At 44.4% G+C, this 21,274-nt stretch overlaps 1 protein-coding gene across 5 annotated transcripts in view; it reads right to left on the bottom strand.

Annotated features, from left to right (window-relative positions):
• Positions 1-21,274, bottom strand: part of ttc28 (tetratricopeptide repeat domain 28) — an 859,201-nt gene that overhangs the window by 222,369 nt on the left and 615,558 nt on the right. For all 5 annotated transcript variants that reach the window (XM_085961472.1, XM_085961475.1, XM_085961474.1 and 2 more), the window contains one exon: positions 182-1,523. In XM_085961472.1, coding sequence (XP_085817598.1) covers positions 182-1,523 — 1,342 coding nt within the window. The remainder of the gene's footprint in view (positions 1-181; positions 1,524-21,274) is intronic.

Below are 21,274 nucleotides of genomic sequence, written 5' to 3'. Positions count from 1 at the left end.
TAGAGCCATTACATGTAATTGAGGAAATCTTATAAACCTCAAGTGTTTTTTTTCTTGCCAATGATTGAATAGTTATGGCTGTTGTATGTGCGCAGGGGAGGGTGGGGGAGAGATATATATACACAAATGCACACAGTGAGATGTACGTACAGACATAGATTGGGTTCCGCTTAGTACTTACCGATGCCCATTTCCAAGTCCCCGATAGGCTTTGGCTTGCTCCTGCATCCGATTTAAACTCTGAGCCACTGATAAATACTGTTCATGATATTTTACAGCTTCCTCATAATCTCCTAATGCCTCATAGCAGTCTCCCAGATTTCCATACGCATGCCCTCTATCCAGGACGGCATCATTGCCACTCAACTGCTGCAGTGTAGCCAGCTGCTGTTCAAAGTAGCCAATAGCGTCTTCCATTACATTCATGTTCATTTTGGTGATTCCCATGTTGCCATAAACTTGTGCCTCAATATTGGGATTTTTTAGCTTCTGTCCCAAATCCAGCTGCTCTTCGTAACATTTGAAGGCCATGGTGTATTTTCCAAGGGCCATGTAGACTGCTGCAAGGTGGCCATGTGCTTTACATTCTCCCAGCAAATCACCCAGTTCTTGATAAACCTCAAGCTCTTGTGTGTGATATCCTAATGCTTTGTCGTATTTCTGTATTAGTCTGTACGCGGTACCCAGAGCTGCATAAGCACTGGCTTCAAGCTTCCGGTCTTTAACCTGATGAGCCAAAGTCAGCTGCTGTTCGTAGAACTTAACAGCACCGTTCACATCTTTCTTGCACACAAAAATATCACCCAGGTTGCCTAAAGCTCTAAATTTGGCTTGTGCATTGTTTAATGACTGGGCTAATGATAGAACATATTTCTGACATTCTTCTGCTTTAGCGTAGTTACCAAGGGCCTTAAATGCTAGGCCCAAGTTGCAGTAGGCCTTTGCCTGACTAAGTTTATCGTGCAAGTCCTTGGCTAGAGCTAAATCTTGTTCATAATATTTCACAGCCTCTTGGTAGTTTCCCAGACAGTAATGAGCATAGCCAAGGTTATGACATACTTTTCCCTCACCCTCCATATCTTGTAGGTCAGGAGACAAGCGTAAATACTGTTCATAATATGGAACAGCCTGAATGAACTCCCCTCTCGAACAGTGGAAGTTACCTAGGTTACTAAGCGCCCGGGCCTCACTTTGTATATCCCGTAGCTCTCGTGCTATGTTTAGATGGTTTTGGTAGTGCTGCAAGGCCCTATCATGGGCACCCAGAGCCTGGTAGGCGACAGCAAGATTGCCATGGGTTGATGCTTGTGATGCCCGGTCATTTACTTCCATGGAGATCTGTAGCTCTTGACGGTGGTATTTCACTGCTTGGTCATACATACCCAGGGCATTATAGGCATTGCCCATATTCCCATAGGCTCTTCCCTGTGCAGCATAGTCACTGAGTTCCTGAGCAATAGAGAGGTGAGTCTTGTGGAGTTTCAGTGCAGTTTCATAATCCCCTTTCATCTGGTGAATTATACCTAATTAACAAAAGCACAAATAAGAGTGGTTAGCTGCCAATGAAGTTCAAACAACTCAGACATTTAGTCATCGTTTTCAAATTCAGCACACATTGCATCATCTAACCTAAGCTTGAACTTTGAGCCACTGCTTCGCAATTCACCTGCTTCACAATTTATGACTGTCAGTTGTGCTTCCTCACATGTGGACTCCATTGTATTTTACAAGTCCCACCACAAACATTATTTATCTACCCTCCTTTTTATAGCTAGAATCATAACATTTACAGGTTAGAAGGAAGCTATTTGGTGTTAATATTGTTCAGTGCCATTGGCTGTTTAACTGTACTGTAGATAACTGTGATAATATATTTATGATTATGTATCATTGATACAACTGAGAAAATGAGCTTCCGACCCTAAATCCGCTCCATCACAAAAACGACCTACTTCCACCTCTCTAACAATCACCCATCTCCAGCCTCAGCCCATCTGCTGCTGCAGTCCTCATCCATGCTTTCATTACCTGCAGACTCGACTCCAGTGCTTTCTTGGCTGCCCTCCCAACTACCGCCTTCCATAAACTTGAGTTCATCCAAAATTCTGCTGCCGTATCCTAACCCGCACCAAGTCCCGCTCACCAGCACCTCCGTGACCGCTGGCCGACACTGGTTCCCAGTGCACCGAAGCCTCAAATTTAAAATTCTCATCTGCCTGTTTGAATTCCTTTGTGGCCTCGCCCCTCCCTATCTCTGTAACCTCCTCCAAGCCCTACAACCATCTTCCACTCTGCATCCCTCCAACTCTGGCATCTTATGCATCTCCCCACACCCTTCAGCCCACCATTGGAGATCATGCCTTCGACCATCTAGGCCTCAAGCTTTGGAATTCCCTCTCCACCTCTCTCCCCTCCTTAAAAACTGAAAACCCACTTTTTTGTCCAAGCTTTTAGTCACCTCTACTAATATAGCTCCTTCTTTGGCTTGGTGTCCATTTTTGTCTGATTATGCTCCCCTGAAGCACCTTTGGACATTTTCCTATGTTAAAGGCGCCATGTGAATGCAAGTTGTTGTTGTTGAATATGAAACCACTTAAAATTAATCAGCACACATCATTTTTAATGTAACAATTCAAAAACTTCTCCAAGGGAACATGCCCCAGGACCCTCCACATAGAAACGCACCACCAATTTTATGCCTTCAACACTTGAACTTCCCCTTCAAGCTTTCATGTACTTATGTTTTTTCATTTCTCCACCACTAGTTTCAGTTATAAAGCCCATGTAACTACTTGAACATAAGTAATAGGAGCAGGAGTAGGCCATTCGGCCCCTCGAGCCTGCCCCGCCATTCAATAAGATCATGCCTGATCTGATCTTGGCCTCAATTCCACTTTCCCGCCTGCTCCCCATAACCCTCGACTCCCCTGTAGCTCAAATATCTGTCTATCTCCGCCTTGAATATATTCAATGACTCCGCCTCCACAGCTTTTTGGGGTAGAGAATTCCAAAGATTCACGACCCTCTGAGAAGAAGAAATTCCTCCTCATCTCCGTTTTAAATGGGCGACCCCTTATCCTGAAACTGTGCCCCCTAGTTCGAGATTCCCCCACGAGGGGAAACATCCTCTCTGCATCTACCCTGTCGAGCCCCCTCAGAATCTTATATTTTCAATAAGATCACCTCTCATTCTTCTAAACTCCAATGAGTATAAGCCCAACCTGCTCAACCTTTCTTCATAAGACAACCCCTTGCTTTCACGTCGGGTCCGTTCTCGAGTTGTCAGCATTTTTTCAATTTGTTGGTCTGCTTTTTCTAGTTTTGGAGGTTGACATATACATGTACAGCACATTTCTAGGAGCTGATGGAGCAACACAGGTGGATCATACCATTCCTGACACCAGTGAACTGTTACCCTTTCATCCAGTGTAACAATGGTGATACTGTGCAGTCCTTAAGCTTTTCAGAGGAAGCCAGGCTTAATTAAAACCCCGACACAGCTGAATTTCTGGCTGTACAGTCAGCGTCTCTCTCTGGACAGTAGCCCTAACCTCCTGTAATGATCACCTCCACCATGAATTAAAGAAATCCCCAGTCCAGGATGTGTACAGGACAGGAAATTCCTGTCCACAATGGTCTCACCACAGAGGCTCGATTCTCTCTGGCGCACACTCATTTTTCTGTTACTGGAACAAAACTTTCCACGTTAAAAAAAAAACAGAAATCTGGGTGTCAAAACAAAACGTCAGTTTCAGATTAAATACTACACATTGAGGACAAAAAGAAAAACTGAAGCAATCTAAAATACAAGCAGGAAATGCTCGAAAGGTCAGTGAGCATTTTAAAGAAAACATACAGGTTAATGTTTTCAAATGGAAACTTACACAAGAAACATCAACCTGTCTTTCTTTCAGATGTTGAGTGGCCAGCTATACATTTCCAACATTTTCCATTACTATACACCAGCCTTTCCCATGTAGACAGACTGTTGTTGTAAATAATATGAACAGTACTTGCCAAATAAAGGATTTTTCTTAAAAGGGGCACCGTTGGGCTGAATTACTCAGACTCAGCGGCTTTAAAAGGGCTGTGTCGTGCTCAGAATTGTTTTACTTCCCTTCTTAAAGGTGCTGTTTCACAAGCGCCCTCCAGCGACTTGCCCAAGTGGCCACTCTTCCTGACAGAGCCTAGGCAATGAATGCCAGCAGGTCATTCAACCATGGGGGGGGGGTGCTAACAAAGCTGAACCACATCACGCCCTGACCCAACTGCCACACACGTTTCTCCCAGCTGGACTCACTGGATAGCAATCGGGAGTGGGAACCCGGCTTGATTATTCCCGCCTATAGACCAGCTGCACTGTGGCCAGATGCAAGAGACCCTCCCATTGCCACAGCTGATTACAGCTAACTCGGTACAGACAGTTGGTCAAGCCTCTGATCTTCCGGAATGTATGGATTAATGTAACACGGAGCGATGAATTTACCATCCAGGCTATCGGAAGCGCTGAAGTTGGAAGTCTGCAGAAAGATTCTTTTTCTGGGCCAGGCTACCCTGGAAGCTCTGGTACATGGTGGATGTCAAGTTCGTCCAGATAATAGTCAATTTCGAAGTGGAAATTTGGAGGTGCACCTGGGTTCCCTTGGTTGCTGGAGGAGAGGGGAGGCATGTCAAAAGGAGTTATGGCTACCTGGTTGTTTAGCATGAGGGCAGGTGGATTTAAAACTGAATTCCTATAAAGTGTTGCCAGCCTTCTGAATTCATGAAAACCAATGATACTGACAGTCACACTCTTTATCTGTATTCCTCACTACGGGGCAAAGTGTGTACACCGGTAAAAACGAACACATTTACAAGACAGTGCCATAGTCAGCTGTGGCTCAGTGGGCAGCACCCTCGCCTCTGAGTCAGAAGGTTGTGGGTTCAAGTCCCACTCCAGAGACTTGAGCACAAAAATCTAGGCTGACACTCCAGTGCAGTGCTGGGAGAGTGCTGCACTGTCAGAGGTGCCGTCTTTCGGATGAGACGTTAAACCGAGGCCCCGTCTGCCCTCTCAGGTGGACGTAAAAGATCCCATGGCACTATTTCGAAGAGGAGCAGGGGACTTATCCCCGTTGTCCTGGCCAATATTTATCCCTCAATCAACATAACAAAAACAGATTATCTGGTCATTATCACATTGCTGTTTGCTGTGTGCAAATTGGCTGCTGCGTTTCCTACATTACAACAGTGACTACACTTCAAAGGTACTTCATTGGCTGTAAAGTGCTTTGACACGTCCGGTGGTCATGAAAGGCGCTATATAAATGCAAGACTTTCTTTATGAACAAAGAACATAACAGCCATGTATGACAGTGGGAGGTTCCTTTAAATAACCAGGTATCACAATGGAGCCCCACATAAATAACTGCATACTACAGCAGGGAACTCTATAGAAGATCACATCAGAAGCTGCAAAATAAATCAGCAAGTGACCCTGACTGCTGCTGCTGAATGTTGCAGGCAAAAGTGAATGGCATTCATTCAAATACCTGACATAGGACTATCACCTTTTGACAAATCCAAAACCAGATAGAGGCAATGCATATAAAAAAAACTCACTGCATATTCGCAAAACAGGGCCTCTGGCAAGAGCACGTAGGATTTCATTTATCGTTTGGTTTTTGATTAGCACAAAGTGGCCATCCCTGAAACCAGACTGTCCAATTTAAAACTGGCTGAGTGGGCATCCTAATCTGAGCTTCAAAACTCAAACTCTCAGGATAAGAATATGATCTCTGAACATCTTCTGTCACTGAGAATTAAATCACAGGCAACATACTGCAGCAGCATGAAGTGATGTACTGTGCCTTTAAGCATCCACAGTTCTCTCACGGACTTGCATTTGTTCTGTATATTTATTCAGATTGAGGCCTAGCTGGATTAATCTAATCAGCAATGTAGCTTTAAACCAAAGGAGGCAAATTACAGCATTTTAAAAAAAAACAGAATTTTGGCATGTCTTTTCAAATTTGACCCTGGTCGGATGATTTATAACCGCAATCTCGACTGCCTGTTATCTGAATTCTGCCTTAGTGGAGGGAGTCAGAGTAAAGCCATCTTTTATATGGATTGTACAGTAGGTATGTGATGGCACATGCTTATGGGGCCTCCGTAATACAGTCAGCATTAGACAGCTGCTATCAATTTAGCAGCCTTTCGACCACATTACAGTCCCATTTTCAAGTTGCTGGAAATCCGAGCCACTCAGGTCCATTTTATCCCCTGGCCATGCTGATTTTACTGTTTGGTTTTTCATTTTCCGAAAAAGCAGAAAGAAATGTGAGCTTTTTCAAAAACAAAAAAAAAGCATAGGATCTCTCTCCAGGCTCAAGACTGTTTAACAGCTGAATGTTGCAGCATCGAAAGCTTAAGAAAACCAAGAAAACCTTGGAGAAGAACGGATATTCCCTAACACTCAGTGTGCCACACTTTCTTAGAAGCAGCACAAAAAACAGGCAAAAAAAAACTGTGCTGGTATCCCTGATTGGCATACCCTGTGGGAGGCTTCCTCACATGTGCAATAAACTGGATGCATCACAGATCCCCGGCTCTGCATTATATTTATATGGCTACTATGAGGATAACTTTATTAAAAGTTTTAGTTTTAACAATGATCACTATGCGTGCAAAGGACCCACGAAAACTCCCTATTACGCTACAAGTCTACAGTTTTCAGAAGCAACTGGCCACCACTGAAAGTATAAAAACCCACAGGGGCCATTTTGGCCAGGAACACAATCTCTTTCACAATGAGTCATGGCACTACTGTGAATATCGTGTTCCATGATTCAACAAATAGAAGGGAAGAAAATTCTTTATCAGTCAATGCAGAAAATAATCTTGCTACTTCAATTCTGTATTACCTGTCAGAACTTGGCAGTACCATGGAAAAACTGATTTACAACAGTAGCCAGAGATGTAGAAAGTAATTCAGGTGGAATATTATCACACGTTGGGATGAATTTCACATAACACTGAAGAGTGAGTGCATTTTTTTTATTGGTCACTGTGCTGAGATATAGCTCTTCCAGCTCAGATACATTAGATAGTTTGTTTTAATTCTCAGCATTTCTCTTTATTGACTACTGACATTATCTCTTTTATTGAATGTACAAGGTCTATATAAGTAAAGGTCTTAAATCTGTAGTGTCACACCTCAAAGCTGCCACAATCTGTAGGGCAAAACATAATTGTGCTGATTGGCTCCAATACCGCATTGATCAAATGGGAACCAGTCAAAAATAAGTTTAATTCACTGGGTAGGTAGGAAAAGCCACCAATCAATAACCACCAACCATCGCAAAACCAACCAATCAAAACTGCTCAAGCTGTTGTTAAAGCTGCCATTCAGTCAGCAAGCAGCACAAAATAACTTACTGCAAGTTCTTTCGGCAGCAATGTGACTTTCCTCACACACCCGATTACATAAGTGTAAAACTATGATAAAAACATCTAATATGACATAATTCTGAAAAACAATGACAAATAACCACCTGTTTCAAGACTGGTCAGTTTTGACAGGAAAAAACAAAAATGTTCCTTTTGGGCCTTTCAAGTTTCAGATCACAAAGAGTATTCTCTTACTTCATTCTGTCCATTAATAATCCACTACTAATATTTGCTCAATAGGTTAGTGAACTATATCATATACTGGGTGTGAGTCTCATTCTCAGCTCACAGCCAACCCTGCGTGCTGTCTTGGCAGGAATATGGTGCATAGCGGGTCGAGAGACACCTATGGGAGAAGAGGAAATGGTTTAATACTTGATGAAGAAAAATAGCCCAAGGGGGGGTCAGGTCACCCCAGGGAAGTGGACAAAGTGAGCAATTGTGGTAAACATGCTTGCTGAGCTGGGTACAGCATGGGGTTTACAACCTGTTATGTGCATTTCAACTCAATGCTTCAAATAGCTCAGCCCTCAGACTATACAGCAGCTTTTGTAGAACATGTTTCTCAGGGAAAAGTGGTGCGATGAAGGGAACGTTGTCCTTGGGCTCATTGGTGCAAATCTCAGGAAAAGGGAGTAAATAGAGAGATTTAATATTCTGACAAAAAATAAAGTAAATAAATGCTTCATAAGCAGCAGCATGATGTTGTTCAACAGCTCGCTCGCCACGCCCCCCTGGATTTTTCTGAAAATTCATCATGACGCAACCTCTGTAATTTAGGTTCTGGCTACATCCCACACCATCTGACCTAACTGTAACACGATATGAATTTTTGATGTTTTTCTGTATTAGACTAATCGTACACAGTTTGCTTGCAAGCTGTACATCTCAGCTTGGCTCTCGTCGCTAAGTTAGAAGGCTGTGAGTTCAAGCCCAATCCCAGGACTTCAACACAAATTCTAGAGTGAGGGAGTGCTACTGAGAGAATGCTGCACTATTGGAGGTGGGGTCATTCAGAGGAGATGTTAAACCGGAATTTCATCGCCCATGTTCAGGTGGATATTAAAAATCCAATCGCACTACTCAAAAAGAGCATCAAGTTTCCCCAATATCTTGACCAAAATTCTTTCCTCAACCAACATCATCAAAAATGTATCTCAATGCTGTTTGCAGGATCTTGCTGTGCACATTCACCTGCACAGAAACAGTAACTGTACTTCAATTGCATATTAAACACCTTGGGAAGTCCTCAGAAATGTCATAAGGTGCTATATAAATGCAAGCTCTTTCTTTGCTGTGTTGGCTCAATCAGGGCAACAGTTGTGGCATCCCTGGGATAGGGAGGGAAAAATCAGCTCTTGAACAACAGCTTAGACAGTTGAGGGGTGATGTAATTGAGGTGTCTAAAATTATAAAAGGATTCTACAGGGTAGATACAGAGAAACTATTTCTTTTGCTGGGAGCATCCAGAACAAGAGTGGAAAAAAAATCTACGGATTTACTGGAAGGGCTCCCGAGCTGCGTATACTTCTGTTCCTGGGCCTCTCCAAACTCGAAATGCGCAGGGCCCACGTATCCCAGAGGCGCGTGCAGTTCGCAAGCGTCCCTGGGATCACGTGAGCCATGGGGAGCCAATAGGAGAAGGGAATCTCCCTTCATACACTTGACAGATAGACCTGTCAAATATATGAATGGGGATCGCCCCCAAAAACACAGTAAAACATTAAATACATTTTTAAAAACATCACATTTTTTTTAATGAGTTGAAACTACAATAAATTAAATATTTTAAACAAATTTAATTTTTTGAAAAAATAATTAAAGTTTTTTTACGGAGCTAAAACTAAACTTTTTTTTTAAAGTACAGGTATTTTTAAATGATAAATGAGTGAAAAAATGTTTTTTTACAACTCTTATGCTGGTAAAAGCAGGCCTTACACCTGCTTTTACCAGGCCTAAGATTTCTAAGGGTTTTCTGCGGGCGGAGGTTCTCCAGAAAGCGGAACTATCCGCCCGCAGAGGCCCTTCTCCAGGGCAGGCGTCCGATCTCTCAAGAGCATTCTTGACAGATCGGAAATGCCGGTTTTCAGCGCATGCGCTGGGCATGCCTGAAACCGGCATTTCCGATGTCCCTACAGGTGGGTACACAGCGCGTACCCACCCGTAGGCAACGGAATATACGGCCCAATATTAAAATGGTGGTGGAAATCTGGAATTCTTACCCCCCAAAAATCTGTGAATGCTGGGCCAATTGGAGTTTTCAGACTCAGAGTGATAGATTTTTGTTAGGCAAGGGTATCAAGGAACATGGAACAAAGGTGAGTAAATGGAGTCGAGGTACAGTTCAGCCATGATCCAATTGAATGATAGAACAAGCTTGAGGTACTGAATGTCATACTCCCGTTTCTATGTTCCTTGAACCACTGCAGTTCCTGTGTTGACGGTGCTCCCACAATGGTGTTAGGTAGGGAATTTAAGGATATTGGACTGGTGACAATAAAGGATCAGTGACACACGTCTAAGTCAGGATGGTGTGTGACTTGGAGGTGATGGTGTTCCCACAAAACTGTTGTTCTTGTGCTTCACGGTGCTAGAGGTCTGGAGGGAGGGAGATGTTGTTGAAGTAACCTTGGTGAATTGGCACATTACATCCAGTAGATTGTACATACTGTAGCCACAGTGCACCGGTGATGGAGGAGTGGATATTGAGTCCAGAGGCCGCAGCACTACTTTGTCCCGGTGTCAATTTTCTTGAGTTTTATTGCAGCTGTACCCATGCAGACAAATGGTGAGTATTCCATCACACTCCTGACTTGAGCCTTATAGATAGTGGAGAGGCTTTGAGGGGTTTGGTGATAAGCCACTTGTCACAGAGTATCTAGACCCGGTGCTGCTTTTGCAACTAAAGTGGTGATGTGGCTTGTCCAGTTCAACTTCCGGACAATGTTGAACACCGCCCACCGCCCCCCCCCCCCCCCACGATTGTGATGGTGATGGACCCTGTGATGGTGGGAGTGGCTAGCCCTGGTGTACAGGTCTTCAGCATTACAGTCTGAATTTTATCAGTGCCAATAGCCATTTCTGTGTCTAGTGCACTTAGCCACTTCTTAATGTCATTGGAATTAACCAAATTGGGTGGACACTAGAATCTATGATGGTGGGGACCTTGGAAGAAGGATCATCCAATCAGTACTTCTGGTTGAAGTTATTTACAAATATTTCAGTCTGGTCTCTTGCACTTGCATGCTGGGCTCCACTACGGTTAAGGGTGGGATTGTTTATGGAGTGTCCTCCTCTTGTTCGTTGCCTGGTTGTCCACCACCATTCTCAACCGGATGTGGTAAGCCTACAGATCTTTGCTCTGATCTGTTGATTGTGTGATTGCTTAGCTCTGTGTATAGCCAACTGCTTTTGACATTTAACATGCAGGTAACACTGTCTCATACCCTCATTAAGTTTGTACCTTATTCTCAGGTATGTCATGTGCTACTCTTGGCATGCCATTCTACACTCCACATTGAACCAGAGTTGGTCCCCGGTGTGATAGTGATCAAGGAATAGGAACCAGAGTTGGTCCCCGGTGTGATAGTGATCAAGGAATAGGATATGTGCCACGCCACAAGGTTACAAATTATGGTGGTATACAATTCTGCTATTGCTGATGACGCACATTGCGATGTGGATGCCCAGTTTTGGGCTGCTAGTTCTAATCAGTCTATCCCACTTAGTATGGCGGTAATGCCACACTACTCGATGGAGGATGTGTTCACAGCGGAGATGGGAGTTTAGTCATCACAAGGACTGTGTGGTGGTCATTTCTACCAATGCTATTATGGATATATGTTTCTACGATAGGTCGGTTGGTGAAAATGAGATCAAGTAGTTAGTTCCCTCACCACCTGATTCAGGTCCAGTCTGGCAGCTATGTTCTTCAGGACTCAGTCAGCTCAGTCAGTCGTTGTAGTACTGAGCTACTCTTGGTGGGAGACATTGAAGGCACCCAGCCAGAGTGCATTCTGTGTCCTTGCTTCCCTCAGAGCTTCCTCCAAATGATGTTCAACATGGAGGAGTATTGATTGATGAGTTGAGGGGGGGGGGGGGGGGCGGCAGGTGATCACCAGGAGGTTTACTTGATCTTATTTTACCTGAAACCACGAGGCTTCATGAGGTCCTGAATCAATATTGAGGACTTCCAGGGCCAATCTGACCTGATTGCATACAATTTCACACACACACACTGACGACATCCAGCTCCAACACCTGTCCTGTCCCCTGCACTGCCTCTATGTTGTCAGACTGACAACCAGTCTTGGATGAGCCACATTCTTCTCCAGCTAAACATTGGGAAGACCAAAGCCATTTTCTTTAGCCCCCAACACAAGCTCCGTACTCCTGCAGATACTGTACATAGTGTTGAACCTGGCCACCACAACTTCTCCAGGCAGGTACACTGTTGTTTTGTGAGATGGGTGCTCTGGAATGCCAAAATAACGACCTTTCTCATGCAGCAGTCGGTTCACTTTGCCAGCTAGCAAAGAGGAAATGGGATACTGCGTCGCTTCACCAGGTGCCCACAGAGTCTGTTTCATGCCTTAACATTGGACTTGCCTTTGCTTGCTTGCTTTTTAACCTGACATTTCTTTACCTCACTGCCCTTTGGAAATATTCAGCAAACGTTTTCAGCCATTTACCTTTAAGTGGCTGCATCTTTTTAAAGGTCCCCAGCAGCCCTTAAAGGAGCTGCTAGGTCACGCTAGATATTCCACTCACGCATATCAAGTGTGCTCCTCCCTGCACCTGGTCAATATGCAAAGGGACCGTATACTAACTATGATAATAAGCATACTTTAGAGGACGTGATGTAAGCGCTTGACACTACCAGCATGCCATGCAAGTACTATGTAGTGGTTTCACTAGTAATGCAATGGGGCTGCATAATCACCCCCAGGTCTGTGAAAATTTAGCTATAAGCAGGAAATTTTCAAGTCTGTTATTGAGCAGGAAAAGTTTAATTCTTTTCCTCATTAATAACTTACTAGTCTGAGTTCTATACGTATGGTCTCAAATCGCTTAATGTTTTTTCAGTCGCTCTTGGCAACCATATAATCCCCAAACAGGAACATGCCATTCTAGACATGAAGGTCATCCAGCCTTTCCTTAGCATTTTAAAACTCTGGGCTGTTCGACTCCTCTGTAAAACAATGTAAATATTTAGCTTTGTTGCTGCCCAGTATTAAGTACCCTTGAAAAAGCCATGTTCTCACTCAGTAAACACAAAAACAATTTTTTTTTTGTTCAATTCCTCTCCCCCCCCACCCACCTCCCCACCCCGCCCCCCCACAAGTTCCGACGAATATAGACTGCGCTGCCAAAGCTGAAATGAACAGCACATATTTGGCAGCAGACTGGTTTTATAAATCACTGCTTTATTATTTTTTAATGAGCAGCCTGAGTGTTATTGAAATATCGGATTCAGGGTTGCCACGGTGAAGGAATACTGCAATTAACACCACCCAATAATTTCCTGCATCAGGATGTGTTAGTTCCCCTTGCTGTATGCTCTCATCACTTTTACTCCTTCATCAGTTTTCACAACAACCTGGCAAAACTCCGGAGGTGACAGCCACATTGTATGATTCAGTGCAGATTAAAACAACCATGACACTATATCCTCTTCTGAAGAGAAGTTTTTTTATAAGTCCTTTTAACCCTGGCACTGTTTCAACTGTAATACATTCAAATTCATAAAAAGCAATGAATGGTGAATTTGGACTTGCGACTCCAGCACCAACAGGAAATACAAATTCCTGGCCCCAGGTGATCATGCTGTTATAAGAAAGAACAAGAACCCTGAGCACGTGTGTACAATATACACAGGGATCTGCCAGTGCAATGATTGCTGCACAAAGAGGGTCAGGAGGTGGGTTAATAGGGAAAGGACTGAACCCATACCCCTGCAACATATAATTCTGTCCACAAAGGAGGCTGGGTTGGTGAAATATTCGGTAAAATTCACATCAGGACACTTGCCTAAAGATATGCTGACAACAGTTGTAGAAAAATATGGTCAACTGATTGAAGAATTTCACTACTTTATTAATCAGAACCAAGAATCAAACTATTTGATAGATACTCTGGGTTGTGTCACATTTGGGATTTTTTGAGCATTATTCCACAGAAATTATTTGGGAAAGAATTACATTTAAATTTTGGGTTTTTACAGCAAAGTGTATTCACAGAAAAAAATTTTAAAGCACGGAGACAAAATGTGCTTAAAATGCTAATGAACTAGCCACTGCAGATTTTTCCCCAAAGACCGAAAACCAGAAGTAATTTGTTGTCCTATCAATAAACCCCTCATATCCACTGTATTGGGTAGTTCTGGACATTTGACAGGGGCTGTCTGCCATAGACTCTCCCCTCTGGTTGTGAACAAAGGGAGATTAAACAGTGACCAAAATCACACACTGACAGGTTTTTAAACAGAGAGTATGGTTTTAAATACAGCGAGGTAGTCAGCTTAAGAACAGAAGTAGGCCATTCAGCCCCTCGAGCATGTTCCGCCATTCAATTAGATTACGGCTCAACTCCAGTTACCCGGCTTTGATCCATATCCCTCGATACCCTTGTCTAACAAAAATCTACCGATCTCTGTCTTGAAAATTTCAATTGACCCAGCACATAGCCTTTCGGGGGAGAGAATTCCATATTCCCACTAACCTTTGTGTGAAAAGTTCTTCCTGATTTCACGCCTGAATCGCCTAGCTCTAATTTTAAGATTGTGCCCCCTTGTTCTGGATTCCCCCACCTGAGGAAATAGCTTCACTGTGTCTACTTTGTCGAATCCTTTTCTAATTTTAAACACTATCAGATCACCCCCTCAACCTTTTAAATTCAAGTGCATACAAGCCATGTTTATGCAACCTGTCCTCATAATTTATCCATTTTAGCTCTGGTAATATTCTGGTGAATCTGCACTGCACTCCCTTCGAGACCAATATATCCTTCTTGAGGTGCGGTGCCCAAGTCTGAACAAAGTTCTCCAGATGGGGTCTGAGCAAGGCTCTGCAGAGCTGAAATTCCAACCCACTTTCGATAAAGGCCAACATTACATTCCTCTTTTTGATTACTTTTTGTACCTGAGCACCAGCTTTTAGTGATTTGCGTACCTCGACACCCAATCCCTTTGCTCCTCCACAGTTTATAGTCTGTCGCCATTAAGAAAATAGTGCTATTTTTCTTTCTTGGATTCAGAGTGGGTAACCTCGCACTTCCCCAACACTGAACTCCGTCTGCCACAGTTTTGCCTACTCGCTTAATCTGTCACCATCCCTTTGTAACTTCCGAATCCCAGCTGCACAACTTACTATGCCTCCTAACTTAGTGACATCTGCAACGTCAGACAGACAACTCTCTATTCCTTCATCCAAATCATTGATATGTATGGTGAAAAGCTGAGGCCCCAGCACAGATTCACGGGGAACACAACTTGTCACATCCTGCCAATCAGGCTGCATTCCCTTTATCCCTGCTCTCCGTCTCCAACTCCCAACCAAATGCAGAAACAGAAAAATACCAGCATTATTTGGAAAGAGGTATTTGTGTTTACTTTTCCCATTCCTTACAAGAAATGCCACACCAGGGGTCTCATCAATCTGGGCTGCAGTTATGCAATGCAACAGACAACGCTCCACTGGAAATGCCACGGATCAGCATTTGGGATTGTTTCACAAACTCAACATCGCTGCAAGACTTCCGATGAAACTACTTGCTGGTGGGTCTTTTCACCTACAGCAGCGCAGTTCCACAATTGGAATCAGCGCCGAGATCATTCCTAGCTAAAGATAAAATGTGCTGCATACATTACCTGTTAAACCATCACTGGCCAGGACAGCCAACATGGAAGGTTGCTTTCTTACTACCAAAATCAGCAACCTCTCTAAAGCAGAGCACGTCTACATAATTTGTTTCTTCACAGTATTTATGGGGGGGTGGGGGCGAGAAGGTACTTCAGTATTTCCTCTAGTGTGTAGCTCCCTTTCAGTTACACAGTAAGGAGTACAGGGCACCATGCTTCCAACTTTTACTGGAAACTGGTCCCAGTAAAAAAAAGTTATAAAGAATAAATTGTACTGTCGGCAGTATTCCAAGATATGGTTTAGTAATCTTAAGTGTGCTTGTATAGATGTGTAAAGATCGTAGACAGAGAAAGGATGATGATTTGGGTCTGGGAACTTTTGTTTCCAAAGGCGCTGTTGGATACAGTGTCACACAGAAAGAGACAACTGTGGAGGAGCCCAAATACTGAGACTCCAAGAGTGTTTCACTGATTATTGCAATATTTTCAGCTACACTGAAAACCATCGTTGAAAATTAATGTTCCACACAATGATTAGCTGTCAAAATGTGTATAGAATACACACCCATATACTCCCCCACCATATACACCCCCCATATACACACACCCCCCATATACACCCCCCCACATACACATACACCCCCCCACATACACATACACCCCCCCATATACACACACACACCCCATATACACCCCCCCCATATACACCACCCACCCCCATATACACCCCCCCATATACACCCCCCACCCCCATATACACCCCCCCATATACACCCCCCACCCCCATATACACCCCCCCATACACACACCCCACCCCCATATACACCCCCCCATATACACCCCCCACCCCCATATACACCCCCCCATATACATACACACACACACCCCATATACACACACACCCACACCATATACACCCCCCCATATACACACACCCACCCCATATACACACACCCACCCCATATACACCTCCCCCCATATACACACACCCATATACACACACACCCATATACACACACACCCATATACACACACACCCCCATATACACACACCCATATACACCCCCCCCATATACACACACAATACAATAATACAATACAAATCGCTTTATTGGCATAAGGTACCCCCATATACACACACCCCCATATACACACACACACACACACCCATATACACACACACACACCCCATATACACCCCCCCAATATACCCCCCCCATATATACCCCCCTCATATACACCCCCCCCATATACACACACACACCCCCATATACACCCCCCCCATATACACACACCCCATATACACACACCCACCCCATATACACCTCCCCCCATATACACACACCCATATACACACACACCCATATACACCCACACCCATATACACACACACCCCCATATACACACACCCATATACACCCCCCCATATACACACACAATACAATAATACAATACAAATCGCTTTATTGGCATAAGGTACCCCCATATACACACACCCCCATATACACACACACACACACACCCATATACACACACACACACCCCATATACACCCCCCCAATATACCCCCCCCATATATACCCCCCTCATATACACCCCCCCCATATACACACACACACCCCCATATACACCCCCCCCATATACACACACCCCATATACACACACCCACCCCATATACACCTCCCCCCATATACACACACCCATATACACACACACCCATATACACCCACACCCATATACACACACACCCCCATATACACACACCCATATACACCCCCCCCATATACACACACAATACAATAATACAATACAAATCGCTTTATTGGCATAAGGTACCCCCATATACACACACCCCCATATACACACACACACACACACCCATATACACACACACACACCCCATATACACCCCCCCAATATACCCCCCCCATATATACCCCCCTCATATACACCCCCCCCATATACACACACACACCCCCATATACACCCCCCCCATATACACACACCCCATATACACACACCCCCCCCATATACACACACACACACACCCATATACACGTCAAGAAATCTTGAACTGAATTTAACCTTGACTGAATTGCATCAGTCTGCTGGTACACCATAAAATGATTACTTGTTTCTGATATTACTGCCAGTGTAGACTAAAGCAGAGCAAGGAATGTATTCTTCCAAATGGTTTATTGGCAAATGCACAACAGTGTGGTATCCGCACATAAGGACGACAAAGGTGGAAGATTTGGCACCTTGTCTCTGCCAAATTAGTTTGCCTTGGCCAAGGCAGCGGTGAGGAGCTACAATCACCCACAACCTGGATCTGGGATGGAATTGTCCTGTCTCTCTCTGTACAGGGCACTGGGTTAAAATAGTGTGCATTGGTTTAGGTTAGTCTGGCTATAGTTAACCATAATAAAAAAATCTCCTGACACTCACTCACCCACCAGGCTGTTCACACAAAAAGAATAAAGAAACAAAGCCTGGCATTTACATGGCACTTTGTGTAAATAATTAATTTGAAATGCAGTGACTATATTATACAGACAAGAGCAGCAGCCATTTTGCACCCAGCAAAGTTCCACAAACAGCAATAAAATGAAAGACCAGTAAAATCTGTTATTTGGATGAGGGAGGAATATGACCAGGACACTGGGAGCATTCCCTGCTCTTGTTCAAATAGAGTGATGGGATCTTTAAATTGGAATTCAAGTTTCATCAGGCAGAACCATATTTACATGGACTGGCTTCTGCCTGACTGGAACTTTATCTTGTTTAGGAGAGAGCCGGGATACACTTATGCAGTGACCCAACAACAGAAAATGCTGGAAATACTCAGCAGGCCAGGCAGCATCCGTGGACAGAGAAACAGAGTTAACGTTTCAGGTCTGGGACCCTTCATCAGAACTGGAAAAAGCTGGAGATGTAACCTCCTTCCCAAGATCCACAAACAGGACTGCCCTGGTAGACCCATCGTTTCAGCCTGTTCTTGCCCCACGGAACTTATCTCTTCCTATCTCGACTCTATTTTTTCTCCCCTTGTCCAGTCTCTTCCCACCTACATTCGCGACTCTTCCGACGCCCTCCGTCACTTTAACAGTTTCCAGTTTCCTGGCCCCAACCGTCTCTTTTTCACCATGGACGTCCAATCCCTCTACACCTCCATCCCCCACCAGGACGGCCTTCGGGCCCTCTGTTTCTTCCTTGAACAGAGGCCCAACCAGTCCCCATCCACCACCACCCTCCTCCGCCTGGCTGAACTTGTTCTCACATTGAACAACTTCTCCTTTGACTCCACTCACTTCCTCCAAATTAAAGGTGTTGCTATGGGAACCCGCATGGGCCCTAGCTATGCCTGCCTGTTCATGGGACATGTGGAACATTCTTTGTTCCAGTCCTACTCAGGTTCCCTCCCTCACCTCTTTTTCCGGTACATCGATGACTGTATTGGTGCCGTTTCCTGCTCTCGCCCTGAACTGGATAAGTTCATTCACTTTACTTCCACTTTCCACCCTGCCCTCACCTTCACATGGTCCATCTCCGACTCTTCCCTTCCCTTCCTTGACTTCTCCGTCTCCATTTCTGGCGATCGGCTTTCAACAAACATCCACTACAAGCCCACCGACTCCCACAGCTACCTGGACTACACTTCCTCCCACCCCGCTTCCTGTAAGGACTCTATTCCATTCTCCCAGTTTCTCCGTCTCCGCCGCGTCTGTTCTGACGATGCCACCTTCCATACTCGTGCTTCTGACATGTCTTCCTTTTTCCTCAACCGAGGATTCCCCTCTACCGTGGTTGACACGGCTCTCGACCGTGTCCGTTCTATTTCCCGCACTTCTGCTCTCATCCCTGTCCCTCCCTCCCAGAACCACGATAGGGTTCCCCTTGTCCTCACCTTTCACCCCACCAGCCTCCACATTCAACGGATCATCCTCCGCCATTTCCGCCACCTCCAACGTGATCCCACCACCAAACACATCTTCCCCTCACCTCCCCTTTCAGCATTCCGAAGGGACCGCTCCCTCCGCGACACCCTGGTCCACTCCTCAATCACCCCCAACAGCCCTGCTCCTTCACCTGGCACCTTCCCGTGCAAGCACAGGAGATGCAACACATGCCCTTTTACCTCCTCCCTTCCCACTGTCCAGGGCCCCAAACACCCCTTCCAGGTGAAACAGCGATTTACTTGTACTTCTTGCAATTTAATATACTGTATTCGCTGCTCACGATGCGGTCTCCTCTACATTGGGGAGACCAAACGCAGATTGGGCGACCGCTTTGCGGAACACCTCCGTTCAGTCCGTACGGGTGACCCTGAGCTTCCGGTCGCCTGTCACTTTAATTCACCGCTTCACTCCCACTTTGATCTCTCTGTCCTCGGGCTATTGCATTGTTCCAATGAAGCTCAACGTAAGCTCGAGGAACAGCAACTCATCTTTCGATTGGGCACTTTGCAGTCTGCCGGACTCAACATTGAGTTCAACAATTTCAGATAATTATCCCTGCCCCCATTTTTCATGCAGTATGATTTTTGCCATTCCCATTTGCAACATTTTATCGTTCCTGCCTCTTACAAAAGTACAGGATGTTCTTTCTAGTTCTTCCTCCCCTCCTAACCACCGCCCCCCCTCTGCACCTGCTTAATATCTGTTACATCTCCAGCTTTTTCCAGTTCTGATGAAGGGTCCCAGACCTGAAACGTTAACTCTGTTTCTCGCTCCACGGATGCTGCCTGGCCTGCTGAGTATTTCCAGCATTTTCTGTTGTTATTTCAGATTTCCAGCATCCGCAGTATTTTGCAATTATATGCAGTGACCTCTCTTCCCAATAGTTTGCAATTTTAATGTTTATAGACAGCAGGGAAGGGAGAATTACTCTTCTCTAAACATTTAAATTGAGGTAAGGTTTGACACCACACTGGATTTACATTGTATGCGGTGTCAAGCCCAAGTGGTGTGAGTCTACTTCTTTTATTACTCCACTTCATTCGGAGTAAATATTGATATTGCTTTGCACTGATGCTAAACTTGTAGCGTAAGTGCACCATCAACGTACATCAGAACAGGTGGACAGGGCTCATCGGAAGGACAACACCGTTAACAGTGCAGCACTCTCTCTGTAATACACGCAAGTGTCAATATCAGCCTAGGTTATGTACTCAAGTCCTGGACTTGGGACTTGAGCCCACAATCTTCTAATTCAGATGCAAGAGTGCTACCAACTGAACCAGGTTAGAACTCAATAGACTGCTTGGGAGAGATCCCTGAGGCTTACTATCACGCATGGAACTGTATCCTAGCAAGACTATTGCAGAAAATGTTGTCTTTTATTTACTCAGTCTAAAAATAGTTTCTCACAAACTAAGTAGCATATAAAAAATATCCTGATTGATGCAATACTCACACACTGAAATGACATGCCAATGGGCAGCATAAGTAACACTAACTATAGAAAGAACAAGAATTAACCACTGATACATCATCAAACTCTGCATCATGAATGGTTTAATAAGCACCCTAAAATCACCAGTTTTCAACGCTCAGAACATCACATCACAATCACCGTTAATCTACTGATCTTAAAAATCACTCTGGCTTTTCTAACTAAAACATGTAGGATCTTAATCAGTAACTTGCATTCATCAGCAGTGCATGACATCATTTTTTCCCCATGTTAAAAGGAAGCTTCACCTAATGGCTATATAGAGCTTGAAAACTTAATTGCGCCTGTGCTTTTACCATGACGGTGCTTGTTTTATAGTTCAGCTTTGCTTTGTGCCAGTGCATTCAGTACTGTAGTAAAGCCCATGTTAAGACACACACCTGCCTGTTGATGACCAAGCTTCATTTTGTTCTGGGGAAAAAAATTTGTCCGAACTTTTGCTTCTCCAAAACATCTGTAACAGAAGCTAATAAGATCTCCTTGCTTCTTTTCTCCTTTATGCACCCAGCAGAGGACCTGTTATATTTTCTG

This window comes from Somniosus microcephalus, chromosome 19 (genome assembly GCF_052327205.1).
Source record: "Somniosus microcephalus isolate GS21.2 chromosome 19, FLI_Smic_1.0, whole genome shotgun sequence".
NCBI lineage: Eukaryota > Metazoa > Chordata > Chondrichthyes > Squaliformes > Somniosidae > Somniosus > Somniosus microcephalus.
Note: the sequence above shows the minus strand (reverse complement) of the source record. Positions and strands in the feature narration are given on the sequence as shown.